Source organism: Quercus lobata, chromosome 9, assembly GCF_001633185.2.
Source record: "Quercus lobata isolate SW786 chromosome 9, ValleyOak3.0 Primary Assembly, whole genome shotgun sequence".
NCBI classification, from domain to species: domain Eukaryota; kingdom Viridiplantae; phylum Streptophyta; class Magnoliopsida; order Fagales; family Fagaceae; genus Quercus; species Quercus lobata.
This window is the reverse complement of record NC_044912.1, coordinates 51,745,153-51,762,994: the sequence shown is the minus strand read 5'-3', so window position 1 is coordinate 51,762,994 and position 17,842 is coordinate 51,745,153. Positions and strand designations below refer to the sequence as shown.

Sequence of the window (17,842 nt, the reverse complement as noted above, 5' to 3'; positions counted from 1 at the left end):
TGAGTGTTACTAAACAAGTTTTATTGGCAAAGACATCACAAATCAAGAAAAACTGAAAAAAAAAAAAAAAAATTCACCATTATGAGCATAAAGTAATTTGACATCTAGACTTCTTCTTCTCTTTTCTTCTTGTTTCTTTCTTTATTTATTTCTTTTTGGAAATGTGTCTATGACTAATAAGGACTAGAAAATCAATAGCCTAACCATTTGAAACTCCAAGCCATGTTAAGTTTTCCACACTTTCAATAAATCAGGACCCTCACTGATGGGGTTCCTGTCATAGTGAAACTTCAGGGGGGGAAACAAGAATTAGCTTTATTGAAATCATGCTGGAAAACAATACGAGCATAACAACACAGCTTGATAATAAGCCACACTCGAGATACACTTCTAACAAGAACAGTCCAGGTTATCAAAAAAAACAAGAACAGTCCAATACAAAGAGATTAATCATCCATCTATCAAGTTGTATTAAATTTTATAGTGGTTTCCCTTACTCTATAAGCCAGAGGTAACAATAAATTAATAAATTCTCTTATACAGATAAAATTATGTTATTCATATCCTATTTGACATCTAATTTCAAACACACACAAAATTTATTTAAAAAAAAATTTGAGAATGAAAAACAAAAATCAACTTTGAGAACCATAATTTTGTCCAAAAAAAAAAAAAAAAACTTTGAGAACCATAAAAAAAATTGATAAATTGGTGAGTATGCTGATAAGAGAGAAATTAAATTTGAGAAGACAAATAAAACCAAGCAATTTGATATAAAATTGCGCATACAATTTGACACTATCGGAATTACGTAACATTATGATATACTCACCAAAATTACATTAAAAAAGAAGAAGATGAAGATGGTTTTTTTTTTTTTTTTAAATCATAAATGTTCTCTATTCTCTTAGATAATTATATTAACACCTAAACATATATACATAGTTTTTTTTTTTTTTTTTTTTTGATGAACAACATACATACATAGTTAACATACACTTTTATATAATTTTTTTAAAAAAATTATTCTTACAACGGAATTTAGTAAATTAACTAAGAGAAAATTAAACAAATAATATACTTTTTCAATTCTTAAGTTTAAGTAATTTATGGTCAAGAAAAAAAAAATCATTAATAAAATTGATTCAATTTTTTTTCTTTTTATTGAAATTAATTATATAAAGAGAGAGGAGGAGTGGGGTTAGACGAATTGGCAATATTTTGTGAGGTAATTAATGTCTTCGTCTCTGACTGCATCCCTTAGCTCTCCTTCAACTAAAGATCTTGAAGCTGTACGAGTAGAGTACAACTTTCCTTATTTACATTTGAGCTAAGTGTAAGTAAGATCCACCTTTCTCTATTGTCTATACAAGACTTCATGACCTGCTTCCCTATTTTATTTATTTATTGTTCTTTACACTTTATAGCTCAAGGACAAACTATGACTAGGCTCGTGCCCCCTGGAAATTTAAAAATACTTAGGGTGCGTTTGTTTTGGATTCAAATCATTTCAAGAAATCATTTTACACATCACCATGTGTTTGATTGTGCATGGAAAATAGAATTTTCCGGAAAAACATTTCATTTGACCGTAAAATAAAGGCTTTGACCTGAAAATTGTTTTACGTTTCTATTTTCACTTCAAATCATTTCCGGACTCAGACGCACAAAGAGAGAGAGAGAGAGAGAGAGAGAGAGAGAGAGAGAGCCTTCGACTTCGCGCAACCAAACATGCCTGCAAGATCACGCGCCAACCCTAGACGCGTTGGCGAGATTGCACTGTCGACTTCGCGCCACCGAGATCGTGCCACATGAAGCCTGCCGCCGCTTGACCGATCTCGTCCTCCTCTGGGTCAAATAATCTCCTCCTCTGGGTTGATCTTGTCATCCGCCACTCACTGATCTATCTCCTCCTCTAGGTCGATCTCGTCACCGATCTGCTTTCTCTCTTTGATCTCTGATTTTGTTGTTGTTGTTGTTGTGGTGGTGTGGGTGGTGGCGTTTTGGTGGTTTTTGTGTTGTGTGGTGGTGGGTTTTGTGTGGATAGTGGTTGATTTTTTGTGGGTGTTGGTGTATTTTGTGATATAAAATTTGTTTGGAATTTGAAAAAATGTGAAAACTTTGTAGGAAAATAGCATTTTCAGAATGTTACCAAATACTGAAAATTGTTTTCTAATATAATTTTTAAAATGCAACCAAACACTATAAAATATTTTCCTTTCCCGAAAATATTTTCACCTGAAAATATTTTACACCTGAAAAATATTTTACACTAAAACAAACACAGCCTTAAATGAGATATACTAATTGATCATACTTATAAGGTTTTGGACGAAATATATATACCTACTCCCTCCAAAATTGAAAACTAGCCCTAAAATTTTTCTTAGATTACATTATTTTTATATATTCTCTATAATCATGCTTGTAAAATTTTAAGATGATAAAAAATTAATATTCATATCATCAATTAATTGTTTAAATTCAAGTTTTAGTAGTTTAAAATATTTATGGAATGAATACATCCAATTAACATAATTTGTTTAAGAATAACTTATCTAGCCTTTTGCTGAAAACTTTTTACTGAAAGTGTGCTAAAGTATATTTATATTTTGAAAAAATTTGAAAAAGAGAGAAAATACAGAAAAAAGTGGAGTTTTAAAAAACCGTATATAAAAGCTAAAAGCTGGTGTCAAACACATTCAAAAATTGGCATACTTGTTAAGAACATATAAAACATGTAATCCAATATGTGATTTTCAAAATATGAACTCAATAACAAGTTCTTGGATATGTGTAACTTGAACATAAGCAATGTCACATTACTCAATACTTTTCATTGAATGTGAACTTTGACAAATCTATTGTTGGATTATATTTTCTTCATATATTTTTTATGCTTAAAAATTTTCAAGACGATGAAAAAGTCAATAGATATGCCATTGATCAAATATTTAAATTTCAAAGTTCTTATAGTTTAAAATTATGTATAAAAAATGAGTTTATGAATCAAATACTAAATAATATCTTATTTTTTCACAAAATTTGATGTGCATTTTATGAGCATATAAGGTTGTATTCAAGTTACACTTGATATAATTTTAAAAAAATGTTACATTACTTAAAATTTTACTATTCGATTTAAAAGCCCATATTTTAAGAATAATTTTAAATACAAAAACTTGAAATTTAAAATTCGATCAACAACATAATTATTGATTTATAATTATCTTGAAATTTCGCAAGCATGTAAAGTATAATTAGAAAATCTAATCCAACGATAGATTTATTAAAATTCACGTCTAATCAAAATAAAATTAAGTTGTGTAACATTGATTTAGAGTTATATTAGGAGTAACTTGAACTCAACTCAAATATATATATAAAATTTATGATATTTTATACGAAATATTTTATTTATTTATTTATTGATGGGAAATATTTTATTTTATCGTTCAAATGAAAACTGTTGTTGTAGGATATTGTTAGTTTGATTTATATAATTTATTAAAAAAAAAGTTTTTGCTAAAAATCTTAGGGGGTGTTTGGTACATTCACTCAAACAATTATTTTCAGTTTTTAAACAACATTACATGTATTTACATACACTTTTTTACCCACACGTATTTTCACATATGTTTTCAAATAACAAAATACATATTTTCAAACACATATACTAAACACCCCCTTATATTTTTCAAGTTTCAACTTCATCATATATGTCTATTGTAAATTTGTAATTAAGAAATTACAAATAAAATTTAAATAAAAAAAATGATGTTCAGACGCGAAATCACAATCCCAAAAAAAGCGCGAAGATTTGGCGGTCCTTTCAAAAACATTCAAAATTTTCACTGAAAACATTTCCAAACTTCTAACTTCTTCTTCTTCTTCTAACAATATTCAAAATCAAAATATTCACAACTTTAATTTACAACCTCTCTCTCTCTCTCTCTCTCTCTCTCTCTCAGATCTGATTGTTTTGGAGCTAGTACTGAACACAGAGAGAAAAAGCTCCACAATTTTCCTTCGTATTCCTACAAATCTCAGGTACTTCTCAATTTCAAAACTCTTCTCTTTAATTTCTACCAAATGCATTTCTCTCTCTCTCTCTGTCTCTGTCTCTCTTTCGCTTTGTTTCTGAATCTTAATTAACAATTAGCACAGGTTTATTATACATTCATCAATAAGTCGCTTAATTAGCTTATTCATCATGTTCAACGAATTGGGTTCTCAGTAAAAACTTCTTATTTTTTCTTAAAATCTTTGTTCTCATATAGAAATTCGTAGACCCAATTGAATAATTATGTGAAAAATAGCAGAAACAGCCTGTGGGTATTTTGTTCTGATTTTGGGTTTTTGTGCTTTGGTTTTGCTTGAAATTCATAGGTTGCAGGTGTTTCTTTATGAAAATCTACCATTTTCTCTGAAACTCGAGGACCCACTTGAGCAATTATGTGATTAAAGCCGAAAACAGCTTCAAATCTGTGTATCCAATTGAGTAATTTTGAGTTTTTGTTTCATTCAAAAAAAAAAAAAAAAAAAAATTTGGGTACAGAAAGTGTTGGGTTTTGCTTCAAATCTGTAAACCCAATTGAGTGATTATGGTGAGGGAGCAAAGGGTTGATTTGTTTTACTCAAAGCTTCGCGAATCGGTGACGGCTTCTTCATACTCTCCTTTGCTTATATTCCCATCAACCTCTGATGTGGACTCGCTCTGTGCCCTCAAGATTGTTTTCCATGTCCTTGAGTCTGATTCAATCCGGTATGCTTGTTACCCGGTCTCTTCGTTTCAGGAGATTCACAAGTATGCCGGGCCTAATCTGTGTTCTTCTGATGAGCCCATCTCTATACTTTTGATCAATTGGGGGTGCCATAGGGACTTAAGGAAGATCCTGAATTTAGGCCCCGTGGCGCGTGTTTTTGTGGTGGATAGTCATAGGCCGATTCACTTGCATAATTTGAGTGATCAGAATGATAGGGTGGTTGTGCTTTATACTCAGGATGATGAGCACCAGGCTGATTTGGCTTATGATTTTGATGTTTCGGCTTTGGCGAGTGCGAGTGATTTGAATAGTGATGATGAGGTTGATGAGTTGGATAGTGAAGATGAGAATGATAGTGACAGTGAGGAAGAGGAGGATGGGAGTGGATCGAGGAAGCGGAGGAAGGTTTCTGGAGAAAATGAGGAAGATCCAGTTCAGCTTTTTGGGAAGCTCAAGAAAGAGTATTATCATATGGGTACTTTTCATGGAAAGCCTTCTGGGTGTTTGATGTATGATTTGTCTCATTCTTTGAGGAAGAACACGAATGAGTTGCTTTGGTTGGCTTGTGTTTCATTGACGGATCAGTTTGTTCATGAAAGGTTAACTGATGAGAGGTACCAAGCTGGGGTTATGGAGCTCGAGCAGCATATAAACAGCTCGGGGAATTTGGAAGCAGTGAATTCGGTGACCCTCAAAGATGGGACAAAGATTCGAGCTCCCAATGCGTCTAGAATTGCATATGAAGATGAACCAAGACTAATGTTGTTACAAGAGTGGACTTTATTTGATTCAATGTTGTGCTCTTCATACATTGCTACTAAGTTGAAAACATGGAGTGACAATGGAATGAAAAAGCTCAAGCTGCTTCTAGCCCGTATGGGATTTGCACTTGTGGATTGCCAACAGAAGTTTCAGTACATGAATCTTGAAGTGAAGCGGAAGATGAAAGATGAGTTTGAACGGTTTTTACCTGAGTATGGACTCACTGATTTCTACTACAGGAGTTTCTTGCGGTTGCATGGTTATCGCTCAAGGGTGTCAGCAGCGGATGTAGTATATGGGGTTACTGCACTGCTTGAATCATTTGTTAAAACGGATGGCTCTTGTGCTTCAAAGCAGTTTGGTGTAGCTTATGATGCACTGTCCTTGGGTAACCTTGATAAGCTGAAAGCTGGAATGCAAAATGCAATCAAGATTCAGAGGGCAATTCTTAGGCAAGGAAGCACGGCAATAACTAAGACTGGTTGTATAAGAAGTGGAAGAAAATTCCGGTGGTTAAAGCTTGAAGATTCAGTGGATACAAAGCTGCTGGGTTACCCCCAGGCATTGACTAAATTTTGTTATTTTCTGATGGATGCCTTGCGAGAGAAGGGAGCAAGAATGAAGCCTTTGCTCTGTGCTTGCTTATCACAAGAGCCCAATAAGGTATTGGTTGTAGGAGTTTGTGGGAAGCCTCGACTTGGGGCAGTTCAAGGAAATGCATTTGGAATTGCATTTAGAAATGCAGCTGAGGAGATTGGATCGGAATTTTTCCATGAGCTGTTCGATTCTTCATGGATATTCTTGGATGCAGCTGCAGTTAATTCATTTATGGTCAGGTTGACAGAAAAACTCTGATGTACAATTATAAAGCATGTATGTCTAACACAACCCTTCAGCTTTGTTGAACATTTTTCTTTTTGTTTTATGTTATAGCATTTCAGATTATTTGTGTGACAAAGTTTACTTCTGTTTTTATCATGATTATTATTTAACTGTTGACCAGCTGAGTTTTTCTGATATGTAATGTACTGCTTTCAGGCCCTTTTTGTGAATTTCTTCCATGTTGGCATATGATATCTTTCATTACACATGGGTGCCCCAGTTTAGAAAAAAGTGGCTTCTGGACAAACTTATTCCATTAATTTTCTAATAATTAACTCTTTAAGCGCCATTGTGCAATGCTGAATGTTTCATTTTTGTATGTTTTCATGTCTTTCCTGATTGAATTCTATTGAAGTATTCCGCCCAAAAACTTGAATTGAAATCAGTAAAACATTTGCTCATCAGAAAGTGAATGAGATGTGCACTGAGTCTTGCTAATAGAAGGTAATGACTGAGGATATTTCTTGAAGCAGCACTTATGTTACACTACCATTTTCTTGGTGAAATTAATAGTGATCAATATGAATGTTCAAAGGGTAACAGTAATCCCTCCTCCTCTCTCCCTCACACGCGCATTTGTGTTGCTTTTGGTTACGTGTTCAACAGTGTCAAAAGGGTAAGAATGGTAATTTCTTTGTTGCTTCTAGAAACACTTCCAATAGTGTAAGGGTCTGTATTTGTTCTTGTGGTGGCTGTAAGAAAAGGATATACCATTGAAAAGAAAGACAAACATACAAAAGAATAGGGAGCTGAACCAAGAGCATTAGTAGTAACTACCTCAGAAAGACCTATTTGCATCAGGAACCTGTTATAATAGAAGCCCATTTGGCAAGAGAATCATCAACCGCTAAATTATAGTTTATGCTAACTCAGCAAAAAACAAAATGGTTAATTGGTTATCATTACTTGCAGAAGTGAACAGCACACGAATGTCTGCAATAAGCTGAGAATCTCCCATGCCACTTTACTTTTAAGGTCTCTAGTTTTTAGTGTCAACATAATCTTTTACTTTCCAATAGCTCTGGCAATTGCAATGGTTTTTAGTGTCAACATAGTCTATTACTTTCTTATTGCTTTGGCAATTGCAAGTAGAAACAATAGTTTTCTGGTAAGGGACTTTTTCTTCTTCTCTTTAAAGAATCAATATCATTAGCCAAGTTTTAAAAATGTTGTGAAGATGCTTTTGCGTAGTCCAGAGAGAAACCTAATTGTGGTACTGTTATTGGACATGTTTTGAATCTAGTTAATTTTAATGTATAATAGCTTCATTCTAACTTTCAGAGGAAAAGAAGAAGTTTTACTTGTTCATTTAATCATATATCTATATAATTGTATTGTATGAAGCAATATAACCGTGGAAGTAATTGCAGGTGTAGGAGTAAAACATGCTTGGTGAACTGAGCATTTTCATTAACGAATTTTCAGGAAATATCCTTGCAACACTGTGTTTTGACCTTTATATTAAGCATTAAGAGTATGGACACTAGTGTAGGTATTTTATTTATTCAGTCCATTAAGAAAAAGCAATACCTGATTTCATTGAAGTGAATATAATCCAGTTCTGCCACTCCATTCCTGGTGTCAATTTTCAGCGAAGTGGCTTATAGATTGTGGCAGAAAAGAAGATCAAGTTCCTGTCTCATATGGCAATAAATGGGGTGATTTAAGATGGATGGAAAAGGAGGAGGGAAAAAATAATAGGGAATTTTCCCATTTTGGGTGAGGGGGGTGTTTGATTAGAAAGGAAAATGGGAGATGAGATTTTGGGGGGAGCCAGTTGTTTTCTCTTCAAGCCTACCAAAATCTTTACCCTCTAAATTGGAGAGAAAATGGGGAGAGGAGAGGAGAGGGGGTTTGATGTGAAATTACCCATCTACCTCATTCGTCATTCCTTCTCTACTATGAGTGCGTTTTTCCTCTCTTAAATCAAACATTTGGTATTTTTTCTTACCCCAACCATACTTTTTTTTTTTATCCTTATAAAATATTTTTATAAAAAAATTGTAATAGGAGTATGAGAGTAAATTTAAATAAATTTTATTTTCTATCATTTCATTTTCTTCTGAATCAAACAAAAGTGTTTTTCCTCTTTCCACTTTTTCACATCAACCAAACACATATGAGGTCTTTTTTTTTTTTTTTTCAACCAAACAAAGCATTAGTTTCCCAAGTTCAAAGGTGAAAATCCATCTTGATGGGTTTCTAAGGCCAATTGATTATTCATTACTACAATTTTGAAAAAAAATAAAGTTCTTTAGTACTACAACACACAAGTACATCAAAAGACTCTCATGCCTCTTTCAGGATAAAGAAGAATGGGTTTAGTTCTAAAATGCAAAAGAAAAAGGGGTCTTCAGCAAATAGGATGCCTTTGTGAGGGCACTTTTGCTTAGATTTGGATCTACCGTTCATGATGACCCTGTGGAATGCCTCACAAGGTTAAGATAGACTTCAAGTGTGGCTGCTAGTAAAGCTCAATTTGAGGTACTCTTTTTTCTTTTCTTTCATTTTTTTTTTTTTTTTTTTGGGAAGAGGTGTACTTTCAAATATGTTAGATTGTTTAGACCCTTGTTGATTGATTTTATTTTTACCTATTTAATACTAATCAATAATTAATCAATTTATGCTTTAGAGATTTAGATTAAATTAATCCTCGCACAGAACCAATATTGCAGTAATCAATAACAGAAATATAAATGTGACAACAATGTAGTTATGAAGGGAAACCTTTGATGAGAAAAATCATTCAGAGGTCTAACACTTACTCTCAATGGTAGAATCTACTAATGAAATTGAAGGTTACTAATATAGATAATATTTTAGATTATAAATAATGATTTAAGAAACCTATTTGAAATTCTTACAACACAAATTTAACTAAAAATAAAAAATAAAGGAATTCCATCATATAATATCCTTGATTATAAATAATAATTTAAGAGTTCTATTCAAAATTTTACTGAAATAGATTTAACAAAAATATAAAAAAAAGAAAGAAATTTAATATCAAAACGCATAAGAAATTACATTATTCAATTTAATTTTTCTACAATGACAATTTTTACGTCAACTTAAAAAAATAGTTGATTATGAGTATTGGATAATTACTTTTACTGTTCCACGTGAAGACTTCCAATTTTTTTAACCATATCAAAATTATGAACAAAAGTGATGACATAAAATTGTAATCCATGTCCTTAAAAATGTAAAAATTTCATTTTTCCCCTCCAAAATTCAGAAATGATTATTTATTTATTTATTTTTTCAAAATTACAGTAAGTAAACTTAACAGACGCCCACCACCACTGCAAGTGATAGAAAGAAAGAAAGAAAGAAAAACACGATTTGTGCGTATACTCTCACTGTACACACAACACGTGTCCAAGTTACAGATCTAGGGCCACGTGGTCACCCCTCAGCCCACACCGACCACCCTGGTTCGCACTTTAAAGTCACCCCCTCTCTTTCTCTCTCTCTCTCCCTATAAATGCCTCTCCCATTTCTCAGACACACATGACACACCTCTCTTTCTCTCACTAAAAAAAAAAAAAAATACAAATATTAAAAAAAAAATTATAAATAGAAAAAAAATTGTAAGTGTTTATTTTTAACATTTTTGTTTTTTGGTTCTCAAAAAGTCGCAGAGTAAAGGTACGGTTTCTTATTCCGATTCCAAATTCGAATCTCTATTTTTCGCTTTTTGCTTTGATTTTGAGTTTCAATTAATCGGCTAGGGTTTTTGATTCGATCGCATTGTGTTTAATTGATCAGGTTAGGGTTTTGTGTTTTGCGTTTTTTATTTTATTACTTTGGATGCTTTTGTTTCGATTTTTGATGTATCTGTGTTAGGGCTTTTCAATTTCGTGGTGAAATTTCGAATTTTTTTGTTTCTTGGATGATTGAATTTCAGTGCTCATCTGAGCTTTTTGTATCTGGAAAATGTAAGGAAAATTTTGAATTTTTTTAAAAGTGGAATCAAGAATTGGAAACTTCTACTGTTTGACTTTGATTTTTGCTTATTAAAAGAAAAAAAAGATTATATTTTGTCAAAAAAATATAATCTTTTTATACTTTAGTTTGATTTTGTTGACCTTCTTAGTGTTTTTTTTTGGGGAGATTGTGGAAGCAAGAAAGTTCTGGGAAAAAGCTCAGAGTTTGGGCTGTTTTGGAATTTTATTATTATTATTATTATTTTTTTGATGTGTGTATGTGAAATTGAATAAAGTTTGTGTTTTTAAAGTGTGTTGTTGGGTTATGGAGAAGTAGCAATGAGTTAGAAATGATGGTTGTGTGATGTAGGCATAAATGTACAGATTAGGTGTTTGGAACTTTAGAAATCGTGAAAGGACTACGTTTTATTTGGGTTTTATGGGATCAATCGTGCATATTCGTGAATGGGTTGATTTGGGATTTTGAAAAAGAAAAAGATTCGTTAATTATTTTATGGGGGGTGAATAGTAAGTATATCGTGATAGTATTGTTTGTCAAAGGAGTTAGGTTCATGTTACGCTTGTTGGATTAATAGTTTGAAAACCTCATCATTGGATTGTAAGTTCTATTTTGTTTGTAACATGTACATTGAATTTCATGTCAATCGAATATGGTCTTTCTAATCAATTCATAATCTAATGTTCTATGTATAACCGATGAAATAGTTATTGATCTTTGATCATCATCTTCAAACATTGAAGGTATATGGAGAATGTAATCAAATGACGGATTTGTCAAAAACCTTATTTAAAGCAAAGTTATTAAGTGGCTCAATAACAATTGGGGTGTAATTTGAACTCAACTCATGCCAAGTATTGGGTCAAAGCTCTAAACATAGATATAGGCATTCTGGGGACGTGGGTTTTATCTTCCAACGTTGACATAGGGTTTTCTGCTTGAAGAGATGCAAATTATAATTTGTAGCCTTGAGGGAATGGCTATACTGCTTTTATGAATTCATGATAACAAACAAGTTTCTAGTATGTACATTCCAGAAAAAGATGATATTTTTCTTCTGCTTTAGGTTTTCTGGGTTTTATCATGAGCACTCGGATGGCCAAGGGGACTCATGTAAGAGGGTATCGTCGGAGGAAGGCAGGACTGGATTTAGACCTCAACAGTGCACCACCTAGTGAGAATCGGGACCAGGAGGGGACTTCGACTCAAGTGGGGCATAATGAAACTCAAGCTGGTCAAGTGGGTCAGTCTGTACCACCTGCTACTATTGATGTGGAAGCCTTTGATGATGATGTTATTGAATCCTCCCCCACGGCTTTTGCTCAAGTATGCCTCTTTGGTTTTGTGTCATTTTGTTTTATTTTTTATTTTATTTTTTTAGTATTTGTGGTTCAATAGTTTTTCAACTAATCTTGCTAACTCTGTAATTTTTCTTGTTAGGCCAAAAACAATTCCAGAAGGAACCATTTGAGGACTGTTGTGGATGTAGAATTAGGTAACCTTAATTCTGTTATTTTTGCTCTTTCATAGTTGGAGGCTTATGGATATTCTGTTATTCTGTTGTGCTATACAGTACTTAGTGTTGTATATTTTTCCCCCCAATCAGTCGTCCCAAGTTTGAAACAAGGAAGAGGGTTGTGACACGTTGATGATCAATGTAAAATTTAGTCACTTTTTTATGAATCTTTCTGTTAGATAGAAGTTGGGGTGTCCCCTAGTGGCTAATCTCAATTGGTCTATTGATGATCTTGTCCATAGCTGATATCCTGAAGGTTTTGGCCTAAGATGTTATTGTTCTATTTTTCCCTTGAAAGTATGCTCTTTATATATATAATAATGCCTTTGCCATGACAGGATTGACTTTCTGTAGGACAAAAAGAAAACAGAATCTTTCTTTCTGTCTTGCCCTTTCCTTTATCATAGTTATAAAAGAAGAAAATAGCTAAAAGGGGAGCTGAATATACAAAGAGGGTATCAGTAGTTGGATTTAATGTACACTTTAGAGAGATGAGCCTTTTCATCACCATTCTTCTGTGTATATGCATTTTGTGTTTTTGTTTTGAGTCACTACTTTCTGTTGTACCATTGATGGAACTTACTTATTTCTAATTGAGCAACTTATGAGAAGTAAGGGTAGAATCCTGGGGTTTCCTTATTTCTTGTGTGCTTTTGGTGGGAGAGAAGCATTATGTTTTGAGTTACAGAAACGATCAATGTTATATTTGACTACCCTATATAATTTAAAAAACATGTTTGATTAATTCTTTATTTATATTTGAATGGCCTTGTTTTTCAGGATTCTATCTTTAAAGAGCCTTTGATACCAAATGAGCTGGACCTTCTATCAATTTATAGTTGCCCCATTCTGTCTCTATGTTTATTATGTTTTTGCTGCCAAATTGGCTATTGGTCATTTTGTTCTAAGCTGCATCCATATATTTATTTGGTATTTCAAGCGTTACTCACGTCTTTTTCTCTCTCTCTTGGATCACTACAGAAGAAAGGACTAGGGTTACCCAGAATAATCGCAAGCGTAGAAGAGCTCCACCGGACCCAGCAATTGTCAATAGTGATGATTTTATTAATTTGGAAAGCAGTGGCAGCTCTACGGTAATAGCAATCCTTCTTGTTATATGTTATATTATTTTATCATCATTTGATTAATTATTAATTTTATGTTTTTGGGTTGACCGTAATGGTTTATGTTTCCGTTTTTTTATCTCTGTTCCTGTATTTGCTGAAACTTTTATCCTCATCTCTGTAATGAAGACATATCTACATGTTCCCATTTTTTTTTTTGAAAAATAAAACTAATGGCTTAAGTAATATAACTGAAGTTGCCATTGCTGTAAAAATTCTTGAGTTAAAATACATGTAGTGTATGGCTTTCAGGTCCATTAAACTGGTAATAAATTGAAGGAGTAAAAAGTGGTTAGTATCGCAGAAATGGTTTTTGTTACAACGAAGTTGAATGCCTGTCTTTTACAAGAATGTGTTTGGTTAGTTGGGTCTGCATCTAAATATGCTTGATTTTGACCTGATCTAAGGTTTTGTTTCACGAGACATTGCAACTGTAAGGTACACATGTCCTTTGCAACTTTGAAACTAATTTAATGCAGTGCATCTTGGTGTATGCTTCATAACTTTCAAATAAGCCTATGAAAGTTGAATATGCATCTCTTTTTATCATACACATCTGGAATGTGTGCGTGCACCTATACCATCTAGCCACCATTTGATGCCATGTTTGACATGGTTGATGGCACAGATGCAGTAAGTGATCTCCACATTGTTAATAAAATTTCTGTTTTAAGTGATTTCAAAAGCCATTCCAGATTGAGTTCATGATGCATCCATTTTCTTCTTGGAATGTTAGACACTAGTTATGAGCCATTCAATATAATACTTATTGGACTTTCAAGTTATATTGTGGACAAGAAGTATCTAAACTTTGTTTAATTTAGAGCTTCTACTGTTTGATTTGTTTAGAGTTGCATTGCTAAATAGTTGTCACAGAATTGATGTGCTTTGGTCTGTCTGTTTGGGATTAAAGTTTGACTCTAATATTTTATTTGCAGAGAGAGAGTGTGCTAAAGCCGCCTCCACCACCACCACCAAAGGAGCCTACTTTTAGCTGTCCAATTTGCATGGGCGCATTAGTTGAGGAAATGTCGACAAGGTGTGGTCACATATTCTGCAAGACATGTATTAAGACTGCAATAAGTGCGCAGAGTAAATGCCCCACCTGTAGGAAACATATCACTGTGAAAGAACTCATTAGAGTCTTTCTACCTTCAACCAGTTTGAGTTGAGGCTGAGGCTTTAGATTATGTAAGTTTTCTCAGGTGCAATCTCTTTGAATTTATAGTACTGCCAGATTAGGACATTGTGGGGAATGTGTATGTTTATGGCACCATTTGTATTGGTAGTACTGCCATGCACACTAGAAAGGAAATATAATATAGTGAACATCAAATTATGCTTAAAATCCATTCAGGAAAAGAAATGAAATCTTGTGAAAATCAAATTGCTTTAGGTGTGTTAGTGCACAATCAAATACCAACTTTTAAAGAAAGCAAGATAGTGTAAAATTTTATTTGAATTTTTTTAGGGTGTTAAATTAACTTTGCAATTGTATGATTTACCACAAGAATTGATGATTCAGCATAGTTACATTATTTCAAAAGATGGTTTTAATAGGTGATGAATAAGCTATGAGGATGATAATCTCAAAAACTACTAGAACAATGGCCAGGCCTTAATTTCAAAATTTTGGTGTCAGCTATAGATTCTCAATAGACTAGTCAGGGTTCAAGTCACATTTATCCGAAATCATATTATTTGTGACTTCCCTAATTAACATGTCATTTATTACTAATATTATTTAGGTCTTTCTTTACATTTTCCCGTTCTTTGGCTTGGATCAATTCACTTTTCATTGGCGCGTGAATCCCATTCCCCAGCACGTGACCAAACTATCTCTAGTAAATTTTCCTCATTTTTTCATCAATAGGGGTCACCCCTATCTATAAGCGAACTTCCTCTTTACCTGTATTTCCACTTATTCACCACTTTTCATTTCAGTTATAACTACACTCTTTTTGTGAACATGTTATGGCCAGATTGGAAATATAATGCATGTATTTAGCACATGTATGGTGTGGTTTTTGTGCTCAGCCAAATATTGGTTTTTAAACAAAGGGGGGAATGATTTAAATTTATTTGAAATTTTTTTTAGGATGCTAAATCACTTCCAAATATAATTACTAAGTGTATGATTTACCCCAAGAACTGATGCCTTAGTGTAGTAGTGCCATTGTGCCAAAAGGTTATTTCAGTATGTAGGTGATAGCCTGATAGGTGATGAAAATGGAAACTTTTAAAAGGTTTTTATTTATTTATTTGTTTTTTTTCCTTATTGAATGAGCAGATTTCAAAAAAGATTATGGTCTGGAGAAATATGCATGTATGTGCTCTGAAACAAAGTTTCACTTGAAAACAGAAAGTAAATGATATTTCAGCACACATATAACCTATTTCTCCGTATTTTTCCCCCGGTTTAGGGGCTTAAGATGACATATAGTGCATTCTCAATCTCATTGATTAAGATTGGGAATTATACGCATGTTCGTCCAAAATTGCTGACATACAGTGTTTCTCCTTTGCCTTCAACAGGGTTTATACAAAATGCTTGGAGGGAAAGGGAAATGCAACAATTGTTTTGGCATGTTAGTAGACAATCTTTCATACTTCTGGAATTGTCTAAAAATATTGTGTAGTTCAAGCTAATTTTACTAATGACAATGGTGGGGTTCGGTCAAGAACAGTGTGGGTACTCTTGTTGGATAAACCCCTTAATGTATGCTTATATATCTTTATTGATGTCGTTAGATGTTTAAAATCTGGTACTGTATAAGCCGTCTTGTTTAGGTATTAATTGGAATTAGTGTTTGGAATGTCAGAGCGTCGTAGAGTTATATATATTAAGTTATATTTATATTTCTTCAAGTCTAGAGGAAACTAAATTGCCTTTGTTGATTTAGTTGTCAGTCTCAAAACAGTTCATATCCTACAATGAAGCAATACTGTGTATTATACCGTTCCCTTCCTTACCTCTTTCTTGGCCTTACTTTATTTGTACTAGTTCCAAGAGCTATCTCCCATTTAATGCAAGTTAAGAATTTTTATCTTCTAGTCTAGGGTGAGCAATGTGTTTGGGGTACCGGAAAAAGTTGTTGCCAGACTCCATTTGATTAACTGGTCTCTTTGGATTGTTGATTAGATTTGTTTGAGAGAAGGGTAGTGTGAGGAAGATCGCATCTCTTTGGATCGTTGATTAGACTTGGTAGGTGTAATGTGTTGAAAAAGAGAAGGTAGCAAGTGTTGCATCCTCCCATGGTTGGATCTTCATGTCCGTAGACAAACTTTGGCATCCCATATTCTACTTTGCAATGGCCGGTGGGATCGAGGTGGCTTGGGTTGGGTGTCACTTATCTTTATGCAGCCCTATTGAAGTTAGTATATTAGTAAGGAGTTAAGGAATACTAACATTTATGCATAATTGGTTGTTTGGTATTAGAAAGTTACTGCTACCAAGCCGAGATTGGAGAAAGTAAGACTTAGTGGGTGTTTGGATAAAAATGAAAAATTAAAATTATTTCACTGTTTAGTTTATTTTTGCTATTATTTATGAGTTTTACTGTACTTTTTAGTATTATTTATAAATTTTACTTTACTATTTCAATTAACTTTTACTTTTATATACAGTACTTTTAGTAATAATTTTTCAGTTTCAGCAAAATAAATAGTATTCAAACATACCTTTATAATTCAAATGAGAAGAGCATAAGTGTTATAAGAAAAACTTTCATGCATATGGAAACTTTTCCAACCCTTTCTCTTCTAGATGCAGTAGTGAGTTTTTCATTTTCATTTTCAAAAATGGATTTTAAAATTCCAGATTTGAATTCTCATCACATGGGGTTATGGCTTAATGGTAGAAGTCTTTGTCTCAATACTCAAAGAAGAGTGGTTCAGGTGATAGTTATAGTAAGGTTTAAATGGAAACTATTTTTTGTAATGGTCGTGGGATTGATAAGTTTACACCAAATACCTCTTTTTTATTTATTTATTTTATTTTTATTATTATTTTTATTATCAAAGAAAAAAGAAAAGAAGAATGGTGATTCTCTCTCCCGAATCCCAACAAAATCAACTGGTTGGAATCATCTAATCTAACTGTATTGATAGTAGTATTTAAAAAAACATGCATAATCTAATTGGAATAAATTTTTTTATTAAAAAATCTCAAGAAAATTTACAAGGAACAAGGGAAAGAAAAGTTTGCTATTTGATGCGAAAGGGGGCATGGGTCAATATAGGCGGCTGAGGACCTCCTGAATATAGTATAGAAGACTGGAGTTTGGAGTGCGTGTCCGGATACAATGAACAAGGGGGTGTAGGCTTATCACAAAAAGTTGACCTTGACTAATCTCTTTGGTTCGAAAAAAAAAGAAGCCTGTAGAACTGAAAACAACTAACGAGTTGGTCATTTGTATGGCAAAGTTGGTGAGGGCTAGAGTTGATAAACTGGATTTCGGTGAATTAAGATGATTAAGCTTACAAATAATCAAAGAATGAGAGTTGAAAAATTGTATGACCTGTTCTAGAGATTGGAATTTATTATTAATTTTTTTTTGGGGCAAAAATTCAAATTACATTTTATAAATTTGGTGAATTATTGTTTTTATCTCCTAAGTTTCATTCTTGATAATTTAGTCCCTAATCCCTCAAGTTATGGTAGTTGCCAATTTAATGTTTTTGCCAGTTTTTGATAAAAAGTTATTGTTAAACTTAAACCCACTTTTGACTTTATTCTAAATTTTTATATTAAAATATTTATTAAAGAACTTGTAGTTTTAAAAATTGACAATTTTAGGTGGGTTGGATTAATCGAGTTTCTAGATTCACGCCATTTGTCTTGA

The 17,842-nt window shown here is 33.0% G+C and overlaps 2 protein-coding genes across 2 annotated transcripts; both read left to right on the top strand.

Moving 5' to 3' along the window:
- The first annotated feature begins 3,920 nt into the window (after positions 1-3,920).
- Positions 3,921-6,630, top strand: LOC115960491 (cell division control protein 45 homolog). Its single transcript, XM_031079423.1, has 2 exons — positions 3,921-4,050; positions 4,390-6,630. The coding sequence occupies exon 2, from the start codon at positions 4,605-4,607 to the stop codon at positions 6,381-6,383; it is 1,779 nt and encodes a 592-aa protein (XP_030935283.1). The 5' UTR covers positions 3,921-4,050; positions 4,390-4,604; the 3' UTR covers positions 6,384-6,630.
- Positions 6,631-9,953: 3,323 nt separating this feature from the next.
- On the top strand, positions 9,954-15,970 carry LOC115960898 (E3 ubiquitin-protein ligase RNF4-like). Its single transcript, XM_031079901.1, has 6 exons — positions 9,954-10,061; positions 11,425-11,684; positions 11,799-11,853; positions 12,856-12,968; positions 13,937-14,189; positions 15,534-15,970. Exons 2-5 carry the CDS (start codon positions 11,442-11,444, stop codon positions 14,168-14,170), a joined length of 645 nt encoding a protein of 214 aa, XP_030935761.1. The 5' UTR covers positions 9,954-10,061; positions 11,425-11,441; the 3' UTR covers positions 14,171-14,189; positions 15,534-15,970.
- Positions 15,971-17,842: the final 1,872 nt, after the last annotated feature.

Coding starts and splice junctions, on each gene's coding strand:
- LOC115960491 (XM_031079423.1), top strand. CDS start 4,605: ATGGTGAGGGAGCAAAGGGTTGATTTGTTTTACTCAAAGCTTCGCGAA.
- LOC115960898 (XM_031079901.1), top strand. CDS start 11,442: ATGAGCACTCGGATGGCCAAGGGGACTCATGTAAGAGGGTATCGTCGG. Junction 11,685..11,798: donor CCCCCACGGCTTTTGCTCAA/GTATGCCTCTTT, acceptor TTTTCTTGTTAG/GCCAAAAACAATTCCAGAAG. Junction 11,854..12,855: donor TGTTGTGGATGTAGAATTAG/GTAACCTTAATT, acceptor GGATCACTACAG/AAGAAAGGACTAGGGTTACC.